The sequence below is a fragment of the Meriones unguiculatus genome, chromosome 3, assembly GCF_030254825.1.
Source record: "Meriones unguiculatus strain TT.TT164.6M chromosome 3, Bangor_MerUng_6.1, whole genome shotgun sequence".
Classification (NCBI taxonomy): Eukaryota; Metazoa; Chordata; class Mammalia; order Rodentia; family Muridae; genus Meriones; species Meriones unguiculatus.
Window position 1 is genome coordinate 18994893 of NC_083351.1, and position 22140 is coordinate 19017032.

The 22140-nt window shown below is 50.9% G+C and overlaps 1 protein-coding gene across 2 annotated transcripts; it reads left to right on the forward strand.

Annotated features, from left to right (window-relative positions):
- The first annotated feature begins 268 nt into the window (after positions 1 to 268).
- Positions 269 to 21952, forward strand: Smpdl3b (sphingomyelin phosphodiesterase acid like 3B). Of its 2 annotated transcripts, XM_021644093.2 has the most exons (8): positions 482 to 919; positions 9813 to 10026; positions 10816 to 10913; positions 14150 to 14293; positions 15835 to 16007; positions 18048 to 18228; positions 18315 to 18448; positions 21378 to 21952. In XM_021644093.2, exons 1-8 carry the CDS (start codon positions 850 to 852, stop codon positions 21735 to 21737), a joined length of 1374 nt encoding a protein of 457 aa, XP_021499768.1. In that variant the 5' UTR covers positions 482 to 849; the 3' UTR covers positions 21738 to 21952. The 2 variants fall into 2 exon arrangements, with proteins under 2 accessions (XP_021499774.1, XP_021499768.1); XM_021644099.2 differs by lacking the exon at positions 18315 to 18448 and having other exon boundaries at positions 269 to 919.
- The last annotated feature ends 188 nt before the right edge of the window (positions 21953 to 22140 follow it).

Consider the following 22140-nt stretch of genomic DNA (forward strand, 5'->3'; position numbering starts at 1 on the left):
AGCCATCACCAACAACAAGAAAACCAAACCAAACCAAAAACTCTAAAGGAATTAAGCCTGTGCCATCTCCTCCCAGAAACCTCTCATCGTCTTCCTCAGACTGAGCCAGGTCCCTCCTCAGCCTTCTCAGGTTGCGTAACCTGCTGACGTGAGTCAGCCCTCAGTCTCCTAAGGGCAGGTTCAGCTGGACACCGCCACCTTCCTGTTGCCTGGTTTCCGGTAGTTCCCAGCTCCTGGCATCATCCGGGAAGAACCCTTAAGTGTTCTTTGTGATAAAGTCTCATGTAATTCAGACTGGCCTCGAAGTCATCCTGTGGCCTATGATGGCCATGAACTCCTAATCCTCCTGCCTCCACCTCGAGAGTGCTGAGATCATCGGTGCAGGAGTCTTACCACATCTGGCTTAAGTTTCGGTTCCTGTATTCACATATCTCCAACTAGCATTTAAGGCCTTTTGGTGGCCAAAGCCAGCCAATTAATTCATTCCTGTTGCTGTTCTGCAAGGAGAAGATCATGAGTGGAAGGTGCTTGCTGTGATTTCGAATCATTTTGCTCTTAGTTACTTCTGTATTTCTCTCGAAAAGTAGGGGGCTCTAATACAGTATCTTGCAACAAAGATGTGGTTTCCACGGAGACCTGCAAGTTTTCCCTCTCATCAAGCTCAGGCCCTACGGGGCAGAGGAGGAAAATAAAGCGCAGCCAGCCGCCAGAGATAACTTGGATCAAAGGTAGCAGCCAGACGGGAAGTTCTGCCCAGACACGTGGCTGGACAGAAGTTGGAAGGAGACTGCGGAGCGGACAGACCAGGAGGAGCCTCAGCCGCTGTGATTGACCTTGAGGACGAAGAGGATGACGAGGATGACGTTGCTCCGGTGGCTGATATTCCTGACCCCCTGGGGAGTCGCAGTTGCTGAACTAGGTACCGCCTCGGGGGAAACCTGCTCCGTCTTTGTTTCCTACTGGGAACCGGGGGTGGGTGTGGGGGATGGAGTCTGGGCTGCTGGGATCAACTCACAGAAGGTGCAGAAAATGTAAGGCAGCTTAGAGGTTAAAGTGAAGAAGAGTTAGCCATCAAGGCTGTTTGTGTGGGTTAGCTCAGTTGGTAGACAGACTTCAAGGGTAGCCTAGGATACATGGAACACGGTTCCAAAACTAAAACAGAACAAAACATACAAACAAACAAAAAAAACCCAAAGCCGGGTGTGGTGGCACTCACCTGTAATCCCAGCACTTGAGGAGGCAGAGACAGGTAGTTCAAAGTGAGTCCAGGACAGCCAAAGCTACACAGAGAAAAACAAACAAATAAAACAATAATAGTAATTTAAAAAACCAGAAAGGCTACTTGAGCTAGAGGATTTTAAGTGGGAGCAGCAGCCTGCCAGAGGCCGGACACTGACTTTGCCAGTGGGACGCCGAGTTGGCTTAGGGTTCGGTCCTTGAGAGCCAGCCACTGAGTGGAAGCAGGTGGCCAGAAAGATTGATGAACTCAATCAGGACGCTCTGATTGAAGGCTCAAGTATAGCTCTGTGGTTGTCCAAATGAGCGGGATCCTTCCTTGGGATTCCAACAAAGAAACACACAAAACACACAGGCTAAGGGCTGGCAAGCTAGCTCAGCGGGCAAGGTGTCTGTCAGCAAGACTGACAAACTGACAAATGGAGTTCAGTTCCCCAAGTCCACATGACAGAAGGTAAGTTGCCTTCTGACCTCCACATGAGTAGAGTGGTGTATGCTCACCCAGTAGATAAATGTTTAAAAAAAAAAAAAAGTTAAAAGCCCATCTCTGTACCCTGGTGAGTGTAGGAACCAGGAAGAAAGCAAAGAAAATTCAGGTCATCAAGGAAGAAACATTTCCTCAGTTGGGACAGTATAACAACCAAAGAGAAAACCAGCATAAGCAAGAAAAATGTGTACCGTTCCAAGGTGACCTTTTATTTTATTTTTTCCACGAGACGAGGTCTCACTGTGCAGCCCTGGCTAGCCTGAAAGTTGCTATGTAGCTCAGTCTGGCTTTTATGCTGGAGATCCACCTGCCTCTGCCTGTCAAGGGTTGGGATTAAAGGCGAGTGCCACCACACCAGCCAAAAGTGAAACTTAAAAATAAATTACAAATCAGAAAAGCTGTCAGGCTAGTAGGGCAGATCCGCAAGCCACTGCTGGAGAAAGATTGTTTTACATGCGTGGGTGAGTTGCTGGCATGCCTGTGTACCATATGTGTGCCTGGTGCCCTGTAGAGGCCGGAAGATGCTCTGGAGCTGGAATGACAGTCTGGAGCTGCCATGTGGGTGATGGGAATTGAACCTGGGACTTCTGGAAGAGCAGCCAGTACTCTTAACCACTGAGCCATCTCTCCAGCCCCTGTGCTCATGACTTTTTTTTGCATAATACCTTCACAACAATTTAGCTTGAGAAGTATTTTCATCCCCACTTTACACAGAAAATCTGAGCTGGAGAGAAGTATCCAGGATTACACAGCTAGTGCGCCTGGACCTGAACCCAGGCTGTGCAGCTGTGGCCAGGGACGCTGAGTGATTTCAGTGACTTACGCTTGGCATTAGGCTCTTGGAAAACTGTCTTTTAAAACCTTACCTGAAAATAAAGGAATAAAAGCCTTAATTTTAACAATATATGCCATGTACTCCTCCACACACAGCAGACACTCAGGCTGTGTGGACTCAGCTGTCTCCTTCCACCCTGGAGGCCCCAGGGATCGCACTCAGGTCCTCCGGCTCGTTGGCCACACCTTTGCTGCTGGGCCATCTTGTACAGATGATGCAGTGTCAGGATGCTCCCTGTGTTGCCCAGGCTTGCCTCCCTGGGTTGCCCAGGCTGGCCTTGAACTCCTGAGCTCCAGTGACCCCCGAGTGGCCACAACCACTGGCACACACCACCACATCTGGGTAGTCCCAGCAGACTAGGTGCTGTTAACCACCATCCTCATCTCACACGAGGCTCGTGGGACCCAGCGCCTGCCCGAGATCTCAGTCAGGGCAAACATTTTGCTCACTTGCTGTAAGCTGCATGCCCTTTTTTTTTTTTTTTAAGGACTATCTTTTCTATTTTCTTCAAGTTTGCTGGAATGCACATATGTATTAAAAAAAAAAAAATTCCAGGAGCTGGAGAGATGGCTCAGCAGTTAAGAACGTGTTGCTCTTGCAGAGGACCGGTGTTCCCAGCATGCATGTTAGGAGGCTCACAATTGCCTGTAGGTCTAGCTCCAGGGGATTCCACACCTCTGGCCTCCACAGGCATCTGCGCTCACAAGTACACACACTCTCACATAATTGAAAATGGCAAAAAGGAAAAATAGATCTTAAAAAGCCCGTCTAGGGCTGGAGAGGTGGCTCAGTGGTTAAGGGCACTGTTTGCTCTTCCAAAGGCCTCGGGTGCAATTCTCAGCACCCACATGGCAGCTCACAACTGTCTGCAACTCCCATACCAAGGGATCTGACAGCTTCACACTAATGCACATAAAATAAAATAAATTATTTAAAAAGTTAAAAAAAAAAAAAAAAGCCCGTCTCTATGGCACATGCCTTTAATCCCAGGGAGGCAGAGGCAGGCAGATCTCTGTGAGTTCGAGGCCAGCCTGGTCTACAAATCAAGTCCAGGACAGCCAAGGCTACACAGGGAAACCCTGTCTCAAAAAAAGCCCCCAAAAGAATCCCCTGGTATTGAGGCAGCTTTCTGGGGTCCCACTCGGAGTTTAATAATAATGATGACACATGGGGACATCCGTGTGGTACGAGGCTGTTAGCTTGTTTGCCGGGGCTGTCCCTCACCTACCCATCTAGACCACCCGATTTCTTGGCTCTGCTCCTGCTCTGCATCTGTCCCTCTGCCCCAGATCCAGCCGCCAGCCCTGTATTCAACAAGAGCCACTTTCCTTTCTCATACAAAAAGAAAAAAAGTTATTGGCGTAGAGGGAGAAGTTCTACACCTTACTCCTTCCGAGCCCCGCAGCAGGACTCCGCTGGTCTGTATTTTACAGCTGCTCTTGGGCCAGACAGAGGGCAGGGTGACCTTCCTGAATTTCCCCCACAGCAGCTTGCTTTTTAATATGATAATCTCAGAGAATCTCTTTTGGGGCAGGTGGAGGAAGTGACAAACATTTACATATCCTGCCAGCACCTGGCGCTGCTCCCATGGCAACGAACAATTGAAAATACAGAAACACTAGCTCCTTGCCCTGGTGCATACTTGTGATTCAAGCGCTCTGGGAGGCAGGGGCAGGTGGATTTCAGTGGGTTCAGGACAGCCAGGGCTGCACAGAGAAACCCTGCCTCGAAAAAGAAAAAGGAAAAAAGGAAAGAAGAAAGAAAGGCAATACAGGGACACACTTTCATAGTCAGCTGATACAGTGTAGGAGCAGGAAACCTGGGTTTTCAGGGTCTTCCAGTGAACAGGGGACTGCCTAATTGCCAATCAAGCAGCAGCCATCTCCACTGAGCCGGGAGCTGTGTGCTGTACCATCTTCAGCCAAGAGCGGGGGTACTGTCCCGGGCAGCTGTGGGACATCCCGCTGCTGTACGTGTCACCCCCCAGTGTGAGCCAGTGAGGTCAGGTATGCCCCCTCCCCTGCCCCCAAGGCTGCCTCAGGGCCAAGGGAGAGGGCTGGCCAGGGAGCATGGCAGCCTCCACACCTGTAAGACAGGACAGGTCCACGTGACCGGGGAAGGTGTTTGGAGGGGTGGTTGTGCCGTTAGCACAGGAGCAGGAGGTGCTGTGCACACACTTGAGCTTGGGTCGGGGCGCACGTGCTGAAGCCAAACGACGGTTTGCAAAGGTCAGTTCTCTCCCTCCACCACGCACATCTCCGGCATCGGACTCAGGTTTTCAGGGTTGGCAGCACGTGTCTACCTGCTGGGCCATCTTGTCTGCCCATGCAGAGCTCTGGAATATTGCCGAATGTCCACAGCAAAAGGCTGAACTCGGGCCAACGGCACCTTGGAGTGGGGGTTACGTGTGGCAACTGACAGCGTGGAACCAGAGAGGAGCTAGAATTGCAGAGGGCTCTCAGAGAGCCTTGTTCTAAACATCTTACACTGCAGGTAAACAGGCCTGAGAAGAGGAGCATGCCATTAATCCCAACACTCAGGGGGCAGAGGCAGTCGGATCTCTGTGAGTTTGAGGCCAGCCCTGTCTCCATAGTGAGTTCCAGGACAGCCAGGGCTACGTAGGGAGACCTTGTCTACAGTCAAACGTATTCCACTTCATTTATGGCTTCAGTGAATTTTTAAGTGTTGTTTTTTTAAAGGAGATTTTAATTTTTATGGAATAGTTTCTCTTTAGTAGGCCATAGATATTTTACTAGGCCCTGGGCTCTGGGTCTGTGATCAGCAATGGGTAAAGGAACCTGGTACTGTGGGTTAATAGGAGGAAGGCCAGGGGCTGGGCCAAACTTTATTTTTTCTTTTTTTCTGTTTGTTTGTTTTCCAAGACAGGGTTTCTTGGTGTAGCTTTGGCTGTCCTGGAACTTACTCTGTAGACTAGGCTGGCCTTGAACTCACAGAGGTCTGATTGCTTCTGCCTCTTGAGCTACCACCACCTGGCTCTTTTTCTGCCTTTTTAAAGGATTATTTTATTTTCTTTCTTTCCAAAATCTTTATTTGCTTATTTATATGCGTGTGTGCACATATGCGCCATCCCCTGTGTGTGGAGGTTAGATGTTTGCCACTGGGAATAGTTCCTCTCTTCAAACAGTGTAAGCCTTTATAAAGCATCTGAATTCTAACAAGATCCTTGGCCTGAACCCCCTGCTCTTATTTTTTAAGATTTAATTAATTTTGTGTGTGCCTGTGTATGTGCAAGTGTGTGGAGAAAGCATTGAGCGTCTTCCTGTATTGCTGTCCATCAATTCCTTTGAGGCAGGGTTTCTCCCCCAGTCTGGGGCATGTATTTTCTCAGCTAGGCTGGGAGCCAGCAAGTCCCAGGCTTCCTCCTGCCTCTAGCCCTGACAGAGCTGGCATTATAGTAGTGGGATGTCCCATTTGTATGGGTGCACTAGGATCTACCCATTGAGTTATCTCTCTAGCCCCAGGCTGGCCTTGAACTTCTCATCTTCCTGTCTCCGCCTCCTAAATTCTGCGACTAGAGGTGGGCAAGACTATACTTGCTGGGTGCGCCCTCTCCTTCCTTACGGCTGACATATAATAGCCAGTTTCCTGGGGTTAGGGTTAATTGTCGAAATGGTGCCCTGTCTGGCTTTAGAGAGGCTGACTTTGAACTCATCTGCCAAGTGAACAGTGGGGGCGCAGGCCTTTAGTCCCAGCACTCAGGCAGCAGAGGCAGGCGGATCTCCAAGTTCCAGGCCAGCCTGATGTACAGAGTGAGTCCAGAACAGCCAAGGCTAGACACACACACACAAATAACCTGTCTTGAAACACCCTCCCCATCCCTCACCCCCCAAAAAACCTTACTCCAACCATTTGCCAGTTATTTGGAAGGCTGAATGGAGAGATCACCTGAACTCTTGAGGGGAGAGGGGTGCGGTTCAGTAGTAGAGCATGCAGGAGACCCTGAGTTTGATTCACACACACACACACGCACTCACAGTGCTAGGGAGATTGGGTGTAGTTTCATTTTTACTAGAAAGTGACAACTGGCCTTACCTCACCACCAGCCAGGACTTTCGGGAATGAAGAAATGTGCACTTCGGCTGATACCAGAGAAACCAAGTGGCTGCTTGTGGTTAATTGAGAAAGATCCTCCTTGAGGCCGGTAATGGCTTCTGCTCGGGTCAGGAGTCGGGGGTGCTTGATACCAGACCGAAGTTGGTATCAGCTTGCTGCATTAGGCTGGCTAGCTTGCCCTAAAACATGGCCACAGGCATGAGCTAGCGGATGCTCGGGTACTCGGAAGGCAGCCAGCTAGTCCAGCTGTTGATTAGGATGGGCTACTTCATTATTCTGGTTTACAGTTTTTGTTCCCACGGGAATAATTTCAAATCCGCTAGGGGTTGAAATCTGTGTGGAAAGGTTAAATCCTACTGCAGGGCTTTCGGGGTTCCCCTTGTGGTTTAATAATAAAGAGGGAGACATCTTTACAGCTTAAGGCTTGGCATTTTTGATGTTGTTGTTGTTGTTGTTGTTTTTCTGTGGCAGTCTCCCCGCCAGCTTTTAACTTAGCGGGGCTTCTCTGCCATCGTGTCTTTTGACAAGGCTGTCTCTGCCTAGCCCCTCCCCCCCATTCTTCCTTCCTCTCCCGTTGCTCTCTCTATTCAGTCATCCTTTGTCCCCAACTTCTTCTCCAGCTCTTTATTAGGCAAAGAGACACATTTCTTGCTTAGCCAGTGTCTTTGAGGTCTACGTGACCTTCCCCACCTCAGCTTGCCTTTCTTTTTTTTTTTTTTTTTTTTTGGGCCATGAGAAATTGACAAACATTTACATTTCCTGCTGGCCGCCTGCCCAGCAATTAACAATTGAGAACACAAGGACACACTTTTTCATAGCCAGTAAATACAACATTTGTGGGTCATCCCAACAAAACTCCATTATAAACAAAGGTTCCATTTGGGTAAAAAATCAAGATGCAGGTACCTGTAGTCAAATAAGACGCCCATCTAAAACACTAGGGTACTGGGCTGGTGGGACCATAGTCTTGTCTGTTAGGATGTTAGTAAAAACGATGTCGTGCACACAGCAGATATTATATGAAAGAGATTTATTGGATGGAGGTGGAGAGACAGAGGGAAAAAGGAAAGAGAGAGAATGATGAGGGACCCCAGGAAAAAAAGCAAGGCAGAGAGCAAGAGAGGAGAGTAAGAGAGACACAAAGTGACGGGTTTGTCCTTTTTAGCTTACGCATGGGCAGCTGAACTGGGCCAGCCATACACCTGGTGGACCACACATGATGACATAGGTAGGAAGGCAACCCAGAAGCAGGCTGCCTATGTTAGGCCCAGTAGGAAGAGAACCCAGGAGACTAATCATCGATGCAAAATCCACAAGAGGTTTATTTTGACCATTGCGCAGTGGGGTCACCCCTGCTGGTCAGCAAGGAGTGGCCCCGGGAGACAAAGGCCTTAGGTTTTTAAAAGACAAAGCGTGGGAATTTCCAGGGGTTGCAATCTTGGCAATTCAGGGTTGGATGAGGTATTTAACTTTTAAAATAATTGGTTGTTTCTGGGCACCTGTAGGTCCGGTCAGCCCTGTTGTAAATATCTCATCTTCAAGTCAGTTTGGACTAACCTGCCATATGAGATACAGCCGCAGTTAATGGTGGGAGAGTGATGAACTCATCCCGTGTCTGTTCTGAGGTGTGGGGGCTACAGGCTTTGGGTCAAAGGTCAGGATTGGGGCCATTTGGCTCAGTTTCCAAACAAAGTTTATCTCACAGGTGCATACCGGTGATTTTCTCTCCACTTAGTAGAGATCTCTGCTTGTTCTCTTCCTTATCTCTGCCCTTGCAGATGGCTAATGTCAGGAACTTGTACATTCCTCTGTTCTCCGGAGAAGCACTAAGAACTTGAAAATATAAGTTATAAGGCAATTAAAAGAAACATAGGTTACAAAGTTAGTCTGATTCTTTCACCTATATGCTAACTGTCTCCCTGGAGAGTCTGCAAAGTTCAGAGGTTAACGGGCCTGAAAGTACGTTGCCAATGGCTGGGTATTCTAGGGCTCAGACTCTCTAGGGAGATGTGATTGCTGAGCCGTAGGACTTTTGCCTTTGCCATATGATCTCTGGCCTGTTGACCTCTGAACTTTGCTTCCTTATCAGGGCAGTGAAGATAGTAATCCAAACTTTCCAGGGCTTTGGGCAGGGCAGCTGTAAAGCACATTAGAAGGGTAATGATTTGCTTAATCAGTCATTTATATCTTAGCACGTTTCGGGTCCTTTCCCCAAATCAGGCAAAGGTCAGGAGCGGTGGGCAAGGTCTTTTTTTTTTTTTGGCAGGCAAGATCTTAAAATCACCCAGCAGGAAAGTTGGGGACCTGTTTGGGTGCCACATTCATGTCCTGGTCCTCACCCCAAGTTCAGCTTCCTGTAGGGAAGTTGTTTAAAGAAGTGAAGGAGGAAGTGATGGGGTGGTGGAGAATGAGGTAATCCCCAGGTTTCTCCCTCAGCCGGAAACACAGGACTGAGGGCAGAGGTTGGACCTGCTTTCCATGTGCTGTCGAGAGCTGGGTGTGGCCATGTGCTTGGGAGACTTACACGGAAGGATCCTGGGTTCAAAGCCAAAGAGAGGCTGGTCACATAGCCCCATGCTCCACCTCACCAGCTTCTTCTATCTCCTCGGAAATGCACCAGCTTCTCTTGGTTTGGATCGAAATCCAGTCAGCCACCATCAACAACATGCTTCCCCTCAGTGTGTGCTCATGTCCCGGATCACCAGCTCCCGGCCTCCGCTCTGATCTGCTCACACTCATCTCCACACATACTCCCCAGGGACTGCAAGGCCTCCCAACTCATGTGTTAGTGTAAGCCTTCTCCCTCAGGGTAGATCTTTTGCTCATATCCCATGGCATCTGCTGGGCCCGGATCTGTTGACACAGTCTCTCTGAGTGGCCCGGCTTACCGAAGGCCCCGTAGCTCCGAGGTGGAATCGGGGTGTTTAACCTGCACCCTTTTCTCAGCTCTACTTGCACACCAGCACCCCGCTCAGCGCTATGAGGGTCATGTGGTCTCATCCCTTCTGTACCTGCTGTGGGTACTGGGATGGGCAATTGTGAGACCCTCTCCACAAGGTCACAGGCTGGGCAGAGCTGGGCTGGGGAACTTTTTCTTGAAATCTGGCATCCAGAGGAGCCTGCGTTTGCCTTGGGGCTTCTTCCTCATCCAGCACTGAGGGGTGTTCTCTTTTCCCACAGGGAGGTTTTGGCACATCTCTGACCTGCATCTGGACCCCAACTACACCGTATCGAAAGACCCCCTTCAGGTGTGTCCGTCGGCCCAATCCCGGCCTGTGCCAAATCCCAGCCCTTGGGGTGACTACCTCTGCGACTCTCCTTGGGCCCTTATCAACTCCTCCATCTACGCCATGAAGGAGATTGAGCCAAAGCCAGACTTCATTTTCTGGACAGGGTAAGAATGGTCATGTACCACTTATGAGCCGGGCCCTTAACGTCCTCTGTCCCTTTGAATCCTCATCTCAGCTGAATATCCAGGATTTAGAGAACTTGGCAAAGTAGCTCAGTCCTGGGGTAGACACTAGGCAGAGACAGGGACCGGTCCTCAAATGGCTTTCCGGTTTGCAGAGGATACAGGTGAGCCCGGCCACCCACCGAACTGTGCAAGGTACCTGACCCACGTGGCAGGATGGGAAAGGATTTCCGCAGAAAGTGGTGACCCAGGAGGCCAGTGAGGATGGCTGGAGGTGCTCCCTCTGCCAGGCTCAGTGCGCTCAGTGGGTGATTGTGGGACGAAATCCATCATTCTTTCCCAAGGGCAGCATTTTTCTAGACACCTCTGGGAGCTGGCAGAGCTGAACGACAGTGGACGAGAGCATTCCTAGGCTTCTTACGGCTGTTTAGCTGTAGAGCCATTTCCGAGAGAGCTGCAGTTTCTCGGAAGATACAAGTCAGCTGTTTTGTTCTTATTCAGTGTGTATGACTCTACGATTAGGTCCCCGTCATTATCCATTTTACCTATGAGCCAACAGAGGCTGGGACAGGCTGACAAGCAACCCAGGGCTTCACAGCAGGCGCTGAAACGGCAGAGCCTGGGTTTTAATTCTGTCTTTCCGTACTGGGGCCCAGCTTATCTTTGCTTTGTCCTGTGGACGTGGCGAGCCCGCTCAGCAGCTTCCCTCACACCCACGGTTGTCCTTCTCTCTTCTTGTGCCTGTCCCAATGTCTCACTGGTGTTTTACAGGGATGACACCCCGCACGTCCCCAATGAGAGCCTGGGGGAGGCAGCCGTGTTGGCAATCGTGGAACGCCTGACCAACCTCCTCAGGGAGGTCTTTCCAGGTAGGACTGATCGCCTGAGCCCCCGGTGAGCCTGGCGTGGGGCACAGCCGCAGCAGAACAGCTGGCGCACAGACCTTCATTGGTCATGGCTGCCTCCAGGTTTCAAATGCTTGACGGCAGCCATTTCTTAGCTTTTGCGCAATCTTCCCAGGTCACCGGCCTGTGGAAGCAGGTGGCCGCTAAAGAATTGCCCCACCATTCCTCCATCTTACACTCTTCTCTGTCTAAAGCCAGCCTCGCATCTCAAGGTGTCTACACAGGGCATCCCTGGGCGAGCCTCCCTCAGGTTCACACACGGCCTCTGTATCCTGGCCTGATGCCGAGCTGGTGTCTGCTGTCCTCAGACCATCCGGCTGCCAGGCCTCTGGGAGATGCTGCTTCCGGCCAAAGTGCTGTTGCTCAGTGCTTCCTAAGCTTTTCGAGCAAGGCAGAGTGGGCAGCGAGTGGTAGTGAGAGGCATGACAGGGAAGAGGGTGCGTGTGGAGATGGCTCTCGGAGATGGTTTTAAATGGGCCGTGCAAAACGCAAGGCCCCGGGGGCTGAATCAGGCCCACGGGCTACCAACTGGGAACCTGAGAGAGCTCCTTACCAGTGTCTGCCCCTATCTCCCTCTGCTCCTCCTAAAGGGCAGTCATGGGCCCCTGGGCTCCACATGCAGAATCCTGATGCTAAAAACAGACAACCGCTGTATATATATCAAGGGCTGCTCCAAGAATCTGTCAGCCTGAACGCATCCATTGTCATGACAACTGCGAACAGGAGCTGTTAGAGTTTTCCTAATGGGGACTGTGAGTGTGGGCATCAAGTTAACTGGTCAGGGTTACGTGGCCAGTGTGGGGCTCTATGCTCCCTTATGGGCACCTCTAGTCTCCTCCTTTGCCATAAACCGACCTCTGCAGAGACGCCTGGATCTATCCAGCTTATCTAACCCAGCCCTGCATGTTCCACGAATATAGGCTTGTCCTTCTTCCAGCGAAGGTCACTGCTTTGGGTCCAGATGGGCTATTCGCCCACCCCCAGCAATAGGTACTTTAACCCCTGTTGCAGTTAGGGAATGCTGGCTTGGGAGTCACTTTCTCGTGACAGATTCGGATTCATCCCCAATGCTGAGCCTCTTTCCTCCGGGTCACACAGCACTTCTAGAATAAAAATGAGAGAATGGGGAGGAAAGCATTTATTGGGGGCTGAGTAGGTGGCTAGGTGGTACCTTGTCACATAGGCAGGAAGACCCGAATCTGTTCAGATCCCCTACGTTAAACTGTAGCCAAGAGGACAATGGGAAAATTAAAAAAATAAAGTGACTGGGGAAGATACCCCAGCATCAACCTTAGGCCTTCATCCGCACTCACATATATACCACAGACACCAAACCAAACCAGAAAACACCTCATTGACCACCATTTGACACGTGCGTCAAATTTACAGATTTTGTCAAGTCTATGTCACATTCGTCAAAAACTGCTAACACCGCTGGCTGTGAGGTGGATCGTTTTTTATATGGCCATGAAGAAAAGGACTACCCTTAAAGAAGGACACGGTGTTTTTTTACAGCCACACCTCATTTTGAGAGATGTTAAAATGGGACCGTAGTGGAGGATACTGGAAAGAGTTATAACGTGGGCCAGCAAAACAGTTCTCACATCCTGTAGATGTAGGCTACGGACACATAGGTCAGAGAATTCATTGAAAAAGAGCAAGAGGGCCAGGAATGTGGGAATGTGGCTCCGTGGTAGAGTGCATGGCTGTAGGTCGGATTCTCAGCCTGAAAACCAACCAACCAACCAGCCAACAAAAAACTCAAAGGGGTGGAGGTGGAGAGAAGACAGGGCTGACCTGGGGAGTTTCCTCTTCCTTTCACGTGGGAAATTAAGAGGCCTGCTCCGTGGCTTTGGTCTGAGGCTGAGAGTTTATTCCCTCGTTCAGTCGGTCAACAGGTAATTACTGAGTTAGCAGTTCGGGAAGCGGAGGCACACGATGAATGAAGCGTGGGTCCCCCGCCACGCAGCCTTCGCTTTCGTGGCACCTGGCCCGTAGTGAACAGTGCAAAGGGCTCTCTCCCTTCCAGGGATTTGTGTTTCCTCTCAAATCAGGTTGGCCTCGAACTCACCTGTAGCCCAGGAAGGACTTGAATTTGCAGTCCTTTCATGTCAGCCTCTTTAGGGGTTATTATTTGTCACTGGTTTCTGGAGGCATGGTTTCTGTGTTGCCTTCGGCTGTCCCAAAACTAGTTCTGAAGACCAGGCTGGCCTCAAACTCACAGAGATCTGCCCGCCTCCGCTGGGATTAAAGGTGTGCGCCACCCTGCCTAGCTCTTCCGGAGAATCTTTTGTTGTCGTTCGTTGTTAAATATTTGTGTCTGGCATGCAGGAGGTGCTTAATAAATGAAAGCAGAAATGAGCTTGAGGCACCGGAGCATGTCTGTAATTCTAGCAGTCAGGTGGAGGCAGAGAAGATGAGGCTAAGAGTTCAAGGTCAGGCCGGGCTTCACATTGCGACCACATCTCAGAAAACAAAACAAAACAAAACAAACCTAGCTCATCTATTACCACAACTAACAACATAAAAAGCCAGCAGGAGGCAGTCTCCTGGGCCCCCCTAATCATCTTAGTCACATTTATTGGCCACCAGAAGGAGGGATTTTCCAGCCCTCCCCTCCTACAGCAAATAGCCCTCACATATCTAGTTATTCCTGTCTACGGGTCTGCAGTGCTGCTCGGTCTGAGAGCCCGCTGGTCTGAGAGCCCGCTGGTCTGAGAGCCCGCTGGTCTGAGAGCCCGCTGGTCTGAGAGCCCGCTGCCCAGGGCCGCGCTGGCCTACGGCAGGTGTGCGATGCGAGATTTGTTGACTCAACTGAGTCGGGGGAAATTCCGAAGACCTCCTCCCTGAAGCAGGATGATCTGCAACTGATAAGAACCCAAGTGGCTGTTCACCATGAAGGATTGCCTTTCCCTCCTATCGTCTGAGGGGCCTCCTCTCTGGTCAGGATGGCCCCCTCTCTGGTCAGGATGGCCCCCGCTAGGATAGGGTTTGGAGATGGGATCTAGAGCTCAGGACTCTTCCTCGCCAGTTCTCAATGAAGCTCTGGCCAGATGCTATCTGGTTGTGGTTTTCTGCCTATCTTCGCTTTTCTCTCCACTGTGTTATCTCTCTTCCCCTCTGGCTTTGAGGGCTAGTGACTGCTGAAGAGGTCTGGGCCCTCTTGCATATTTTGGTAATATTTCTTCTTTTTCCTTCAGACACTAAAGTCTATGCTGCACTGGGAAATCACGACTTTCACCCGAAAAGCCAGCTCCCAGCAGAAAGCAACAGCATCTACAGTCGGGTGGCGGCAATGTGGAGACCCTGGCTTAGCAATGAGTCCTTCGCTCTCTTCAAAGGAGGTATTTAATGGCACCTGTTACCATAAGGACACAGACTGTTAGCCAGGCAGGGTTCAATCAGATTCCATCTTCACAGCAAGCCCTGAAACAGGTACAGAGTTTGTCCCCATTTTATGGAGCGAGAGAATGAGGCCGAGGTCACAGGGCTCGGCAAGGGAGTTGGGAAGAGAATCCAGGACGATTCCAAAGCAATGTGCTTAACTCAGAGCAGTGGAGGTGATCCTAAGCCAGTGAATGCAGGCACAACCCTCAGCAGCCTGCGGGACCCTCTCGCAGCCCCAGGACAGCGCTGGGAACTTCAGCTCAAGCTGACTAGAACTTGGGCAACTCCTGGCCTTGTGTGGGGGCTGGCTAGCGGGCTCCTTCTCTGGCAGAGCTGTTCTTATTCTACAAAAGTAGGCGTTGCTGGTCTTTGCTATTTTTCGGGTTCTTCTTTTTCCCACCCTTCATCTGCCTCCCCCCCTCCAGTTTCATCCCCTAACACCAGATAGGAGAGAAACAAGGATCGAGAGGGGAGAGAGATTAGGAAAATCCCTGAATCGAATTTCTTTCCTTTTGTTTCTTCTTTGACCATGGCTACTCACAAACTCCAGCCAACCTTCGTAAATGACCAGCCACCACTCATGCCTACTCACTCCTGGATTCATGTGCTCTCTGAAAAGTTCCCAGAATTCCAAATGTCTGGAAAAGCCACACTTCTGCTAGAGCACGAGGCAAATCTAGTTAGCTGCTGCAGACAGTTGGAAGCAGCCTCACACGCCTACACCTGGGATTAAAACAAAAGCACATTTCGTTTTTATCTATCTATCTATCTATCTATCTTGGTTTTTTTTTTTTTGAGATGGGTCTCTCTGTGATATCTCTCTCTGGATGTCCTGGCCTCACTTTGTAGACCAGACTGGCTTCAAACTCAGAGATCTGTCTGCCTCTACCTCCCAAGTGCTGGGAGGAAAAGTGGGCTATTTCTTTGAAATTCCATCATTTTCACTACAAGTAGGGTATTTAGCCTTGTCTCTGACCTCTGTCTACTAGATGCCAGTCACATCTCCAGTGTGACCACCAGATGTGTCTCTGAACATTGACAGATGTCCCTTGGAGGCCACATAGCTCAGTTGAGAATGACTGGTGCAGAGACCTCGCCAGCCCGGAGTTTCCCTGACTCTTTCTTCTCTGCCCCTTGTCTCCTGTTGCTGGGTCAAACAGTAGCCTAGCAGACACAGAAGCCTGTTCATTTAGTCTAAATAGGTCAGCTGCTGGGGCAGAGGTAGGCTCTGGATTTAGATTAGATTAGATTTTAGATTAGATTTAAAATAATTTAGATTAGATTTAAATCAGATTTAGATTAGATTGCTAGTCCATTATCCAGATGAGGAATACTGAGCAGAGAGGGTTCAAGTAACTTTTCCAAGTCCCCCAGCCAGTGAAGGATAGGGCCAGGATTAGAACTCCAGAACCTTACCCCTAGGTGCCTCTGTTATGGGAAGGGAGGGCACTGGGGAAAGAGGTCAGACATTGAGGCTCTCCTGGCTGTGACATTCTAGGTGCCTTCTATTCTGAGAAGTTGCCGGGTCCTGGCAGGGCAGGGCGAGTTGTGGTCCTCAATACCAATCTGTACTACAGCAACAATGAGCAGACAGCCGGCATGGCCGACCCCGGCCAGCAGTTTCAGTGGCTGGGAGATGTGCTGAGCAATGCATCTCGGGACGGAGAGATGGTAAGCCTTCCTGCTCCTTCCTGTGCCCCCGGGTTCCTTCCTGAACTGAGTCTCCCACCAGACACAGACTTACACACCCAGTGAGGCTGCTCACATCCCACAAGGCCCTGCAGCAGCCTGGGCCCAGAGAGGCTTCTTCCCACCACGAGGGCCCTGTGAGTTGAGGCTGTAAAGCCCGCTGCATGTGAAGACACTTAGGGCCTCAGAGGGCTGTGATGGTCTCCTCACAGCAATCCAAAGCCTAGAACCCCAGTCTCCTTGCTCCAATTTCAGATGTCTCTCCATGGCTACCACACCCGTGGCGGAGGAGCCCACGGTACCCAAGGAGGTTTCGCATGTGGGTGTGTCCATCTTGTCTGCTGGGCCAGCAGCTGTTCACAGACTGGTACAGTGGCTCAGGGCTAAGTCCAGGCATCACCCGGCACAGCTCAGGAGGACTTCTGATGCCAAATCTCATCTATGCTCTTGATTTATTGATTTTTTAAGATATGCTCTTATGTCGACCAGGCTGGCCTTGAACTCCCAGAGATCTGCCTGCCTTTGTCTCCCAAGGGCTGGGTTAAGGGTGTATACCGCCAACCCTGGCTAAGCACATGCTCTTAAAAAAATTAATTTATTTTTTATTATTAATTACAGTTTATTCACTTTGTGTCCCAGCTGCAGAACCCTCTTTCATTCCCTCCCAATCCTACCTTGCCTCCCTCATCTCCTCCCATGCCCCTCTCCAAGTGGGAAGGGGTGGTCCTCCTCCCCTTCCATCTGATCCTACCCTATCAGGTCTCATCAGGACTGTCTGCATTGTCCTCCTCTGTGGCCTGGCAAGGCTGCACCCCCAAAGGGGAGGTGATCCAAGAGCAGGCCACTGAGTTCATGTCAGAGACAGCCCCTGTTCCCCTTACTAGGGTACCCACTTGGAGACTGAGCTGCCATGGGCTACATCTGTGCAGGGGTTCTAGGTTATCTCCATGAATGATCATTGGTTGGAGTGTCAATCTCAGAAAAGACCCCTGGGCCCAGAGTTTTTGGTTCTGTTGCTCTCCTTGTGGAGCTCCTGTCCCCTCCAGATCTTTCTATCTCCCCCTTCTTTCATAAAATTCCCTGCACTCTGCCCAAAGTTTAGCTATGAGTCTCAGCATCTGCTTTGATACCCTGCTGGGTAGAGCCTTTCAGAGGCCCTCTGTGGTGGGCTCCTGTCCTGTTTCCTGTTTTCTCCCTCTTCCGATGTCTATCCTGTTTGCCTTTATGAATGAAATGCATAGCTTCTTTTTTTTTTTTAAGATTTATTTATTTAATTGTTTATTATGTATACAGAGTTCTGCCTGTATGTATACCTGCACGACAGAATAGGACACATCTCATTATAGATGGTTGTGAGCCACCATGTGGTTGCTGGGAATTGAACTCAGGACCTTTGGAAGGGCGGTCAGTGCTCTTAACCTCTGAGCCATCTCCCCAGCCCCCTTGCATAGCTTCTTTAGGCGTACAGATTTTAGTATGTTTATCCTATATTATATGTCTAATATCCACTTATAAGTGAGTATATACCATGTGTCTTTCTGCTTCTAAGATACCTCACTCAGGATGATCTTTTCTAGTTGCACCATTTGCTTGTAAATTTCATGATTTCCTTCTTTTTAATTGCTGAGTAGTAAGTATTCCATTGTGTAAATGTATCACAATTTCTGTATCCATTCCACAGTTGAGGGACATCTGGCTTGTTTCCAGATTCTGGCTATTACGAATAAAGCTGCTACGAACATGGCTGAGCAGCGCATGCTCTTAATTCTGCCTTCATTCTGCATTTTGCAATGGTGGCCCAGGGCGCAGGTGACTTAGGAACATAAAGCACAGCGCATGCAACCATGCAGTGCTCTCCTCACACAGGCATGGAGGATCTGCCCCAGCTCTGAGGAGAGAAGAGCGCTCTTTGAAGGGTTGGGAAGAGTTTGTGGAAGCCTGCCTTGGGGGACGTGGGCAGGCTTTGGAGGGCAATGGGGGGCTGCAGAGAGCATCTCTGATCCGTCTACCTCTCTCTTGAAGGTGTACATTATCGGCCACGTGCCCCCAGGCTTTTTTGAGAAGACACAGGGGAAGGCCTGGTTCCGAGAGAGCTTCAACGAACAGTACCTGAGGGTGGTCCAGAAGCATCATCGTGTCATAGCAGGCCAATTCTTCGGGCACCAACATACCGACAGCTTCCGGATGTTCTACGACAACTCAGGTACTCCATCTTAAGGGAACAGCCCCCACCCCGCCAGCCTCCTCCTTCCTTTGCCCCTTCCAGCCCGTTGTCTTTCTCCCCTAAAGGTGTCCCCATAAGTGTCATGTTCCTCACCCCTGGGGTCACCCCGTGGAAGACCACATTACCTGGAGTGGTCAATGGGGCCAACAATCCGGGCATTCGTCTCTTTGAGTATGACCGAGTGACACTCAACCTGCAGGTTAGGAGCGGGGGGGGGGGGCTGCCTGGGGCCGGGGGTGGGGGAGCTCGAACCTATCACCACCTTAGTAACCCCCAGTAACCCACCTGCCACCTGCCGCTGGCTGCGCTGGCTGCTTGAGGCTTGACAGGGACTGTTGGTTAGAACCTTGGAGCCACCTGCCGCCAAGTCAGGTCAATCCTTTCCCCAAGTCTTTCTTTGTTCTAGATCGCCGTCACTGTCCCCTACCCAGTCCCCCTGCCTTCACTTCCGGAAGGGATTCCTCTTCCTAAAGCACCGACTCCATGTTGCTGCTTTGTTACTCACAGACCTTAAATATCTCCCAGTGCCCTGGAGATAAAACCGCCTCTCCTTAGGGAAGAGCTGAGCTCAAGCTGCTTCCCATTCACCAACTTGGACCCAGCCCCTAACTCCTGAGCACGTCTTCACTTCCCGGGAGTTGCTGGGATTGTTGAAATGCTACTTCATTCATTTAGCAAAATGTACTAAGCATGTGCCACATGCCAGGCCCTGGTTGAAGCTCAGAGATGCAGAAACAAAGGGTAGAGTAACCGCTGTCCTGCTCCGAAATCCCTCCAGGAGGAAGATAGTAAACAAATAAAATTTAGCATGGGAGACAGGGACGGCAGGGCGGCTTCAGGGCCTTGCAACTATAGGAGAACCTAGCAAGAAGACCCTGCCTCAGAAAGGGTGTGTAGTGGGGTGGGGTGGGGTGGGGATGGGGGGGTTGTGCCCGCAGCTCAGCAGCAAAGTGCTTGCTTAGCGTGGAGGACACAGGAGGTTTGATTTCCAACACTGATAAAATAGGAGGGAGGGAGGGAGAAGGTGCTAACGATTTTGGAGTGTGTGGGCTGTGTCACATAGATGGTACAAGGAAAAGGTCAAAAGGAGGCATTGAGCTCTGTGTAAATTGAGTGAGAGTGGAAGAGAGAGGAAACAGCGAGTCAGATGCCCTGGGGTGGGAAGGGGCTGGGTGTCTTAGGGGAAGAGCTCGGAGACAGATGGGTGACCTCTGAGGGCACAAAGGGAGAGTGGAAGGCTTGAGGCCAGATCAAGGTCATGTGGAGAAATCTGCATCTGGAAAGCTGGGGACAGAAGCATGAATTGTTCTGAGTCATAGTTTCGCAAAATCACCATGTCTGCTGGAGAGAAAGCAGACGGCTGTGACCAGTGTCTGGGGATACCAGATGCCGGAGGGCGGTGGCTGGCCCAGGGTGCTGAGAATATTTGATCCTAAAGGCATTTCAGAGGCTGAGGAGCCTGAATTTTCTGACGGAGACTTGATGCAACCTTCCTTCCTTCCTTCCTTCCTTCCTTCCTTCCTTCCTTCCTTCCTCCCTCCCTCCTCCTTCTTTTAATGCTTATTTTTTCATTGTTGTTTTGCCTGCATGTGTCTGTGTGAGGGTACAGAGCCCCTGGAATTGGAGTTACAGACAGTTGCCAGCTGCTGTAATACGGGTGCTGGGAATTGAACCCTGTTCTCTGAAAGAGCAGCCAGTGCTCTTAACCATTGAGCTGTCTCTCCGGTCCTGATACAGCCTTTTGCCTCAGCTGCCTGAGTACTGGGATGACAGCTGTGAGCCACAGTGCCCTGTCCTGTCTGAGATAGAGAGAGCAAGGGAGAGAGAGAGAGTGAGGTAGGACACCAACTCAGTTCCTCAGAGGCGCCCTTGGAAGTTGGAGGGATGGCTCAGCGGCCAGCAGCATTTCCTGCTCTTGGAGAGCACTCCAGATGACTCTCGGCTCCCACGTCAGGCAGCCCACAACTGCCTGTAGCTCTAATTCCAGAGAATCTGACCTTTCTCTGGCCTCTGTGGGTACCTGCATGCACGTGCGTATACTCTACCTTACACAATGAAAAATAAAAGAAATTAAAAAAAATTCCTCTTAACTGCAAAGCCACCTTTTGCTTAGGTCTGAGGGTGTGTGTGTGTTTGTGTGTGTGTGTGTGTGCGTGCGCGTGCGTGCACGCCTTCCATCATGTGGATTATGGGAATCCATCCTGCTGGCCTGTTGTCTGTCTGCATGCTCACTGCCATGCCTCCTCTGTACACCTGTACAGAGAGGACTCAGTGCAACGATGTCATGTGCCCGGCACACGCAGTTCCCTGAAATCGCTCACTGAAATCCTCTTTCCTCTCTGTAGTAGCCAGACACTTCACCTGAGAGGCTGTTCTAGGTCTGAAGGCCCTGCTGAGTCCCAGAGGGCCTTGTCTGAATGCAGAAACCCCTGTCAGCCACCATTCTGTGACTTCTCCCAGCCAGGCACCTCCCCCTACCCTCACCTCCCTGCTGATGCCACCCGAGATTACTCCCCCTTCATTCTGTAAAGTTTTGCTGAGCATCAGTGCTTCTGTGGCCAGCGCGTGGTGCCTGTCAGTTTGGTGGGACAGGAAACCCGCACGTAGTGAGTCAAGTAGTCTGTTCTAATCCCACCCCTGCCACCGAAGCTTGCACGCTCTGAGAAGGTAGTTACTGTGATGGCAATCCCAGCATCATGGTTTCAGAGCGTGTTACTGCGTCGTGGTGGGGAAGGCTTGGCAGAGTTAAGGGTGGCATGCGGTGGGTACCGGGGCTCCTCGTATCAGCCTTGAGTAGGGAGCAACCGATCCAGAATCAGCTTCAGAGGCCTGCTTTTGCCGGCTAGAATTCACCTCCTAAAAATTCTCTAGCCACCCAAAATGCTGCTGCCATTTGGGGAACAAACACTCAAAACGAGCCTGTGGGGACACTTCATTCAGATTCAAACCGTAACATCCCCTTTAGGCCTTCATATCCTCGTCAGGAGAATGAGGGGTACAGTGACCTCATCGGAACCAAGCCCGGGGGTAACAAGCAGCAGCCGTTATGGAGGGCCTGGGCCCAGGTTAGGTTGTGGGTACGACTAACCACCTGCTCCTTGCTGACTTACCCCATGTCTCTAACCCAGGACGCGGTGACCTACTTTCTGAACCTGAGCCAGGCCAGTGCACACGAGACCCCACGCTGGGAGCAGGAGTACTGCCTGACAGAGGCCTACCAGGTGAAGGATGCAGGCACGGGCTCCATGCACACGGCGCTGACCCGAATCGCCAGCGAGCCTCACATCCTGCAGCGTTATTACGTCTACAACTCGGTCAGCTACGACCATTCGACCTGCGGGGACCTCTGCCGCGCCGAGCACGTGTGTGCCATGCAGCAGGTGGCCTTCGGCACTTACGCTACCTGCCTGCATGGCCTGGGCGCCCGGCTGGTGCCTGGTTTCCTGCTGGTCCTGACCCTGCTGCCGAGCCTGTTGGCGGGGCTGTGACTGCGGGCTGTGACTGCCTGCCCTCCTAGCCAGGGGCATCTTTCTCCTGGTAACACTGGGCAACCTCATCCCATGTAGAGATAAACTCTGCCATCGGTCTCCCCTGTCCCCAGAGAGTAAATGGCATGGGACCTTTGGGCTCACCAGAGAGGTCCCTACGAAGCACGCTGCTTCCAAGTTTTTGTGTTTTACCCACAAAACATGCACGTAGCACACGTCTTTGTTCTTTATTCTGTTTAATACGTATCAGACTGCCATGCACTCGATCACCCAGTAAAATGAGCCGCCAGGAAGATGGGCCCTGTGGAGATCCTGTGCGCTCGATGTAGCCCCTGCTCAGGGCCTGAACTGGGCGCCCGTGTGGTCTGCAAGACCCCTAGGTACTTCTAAAAAGACTTTGCTG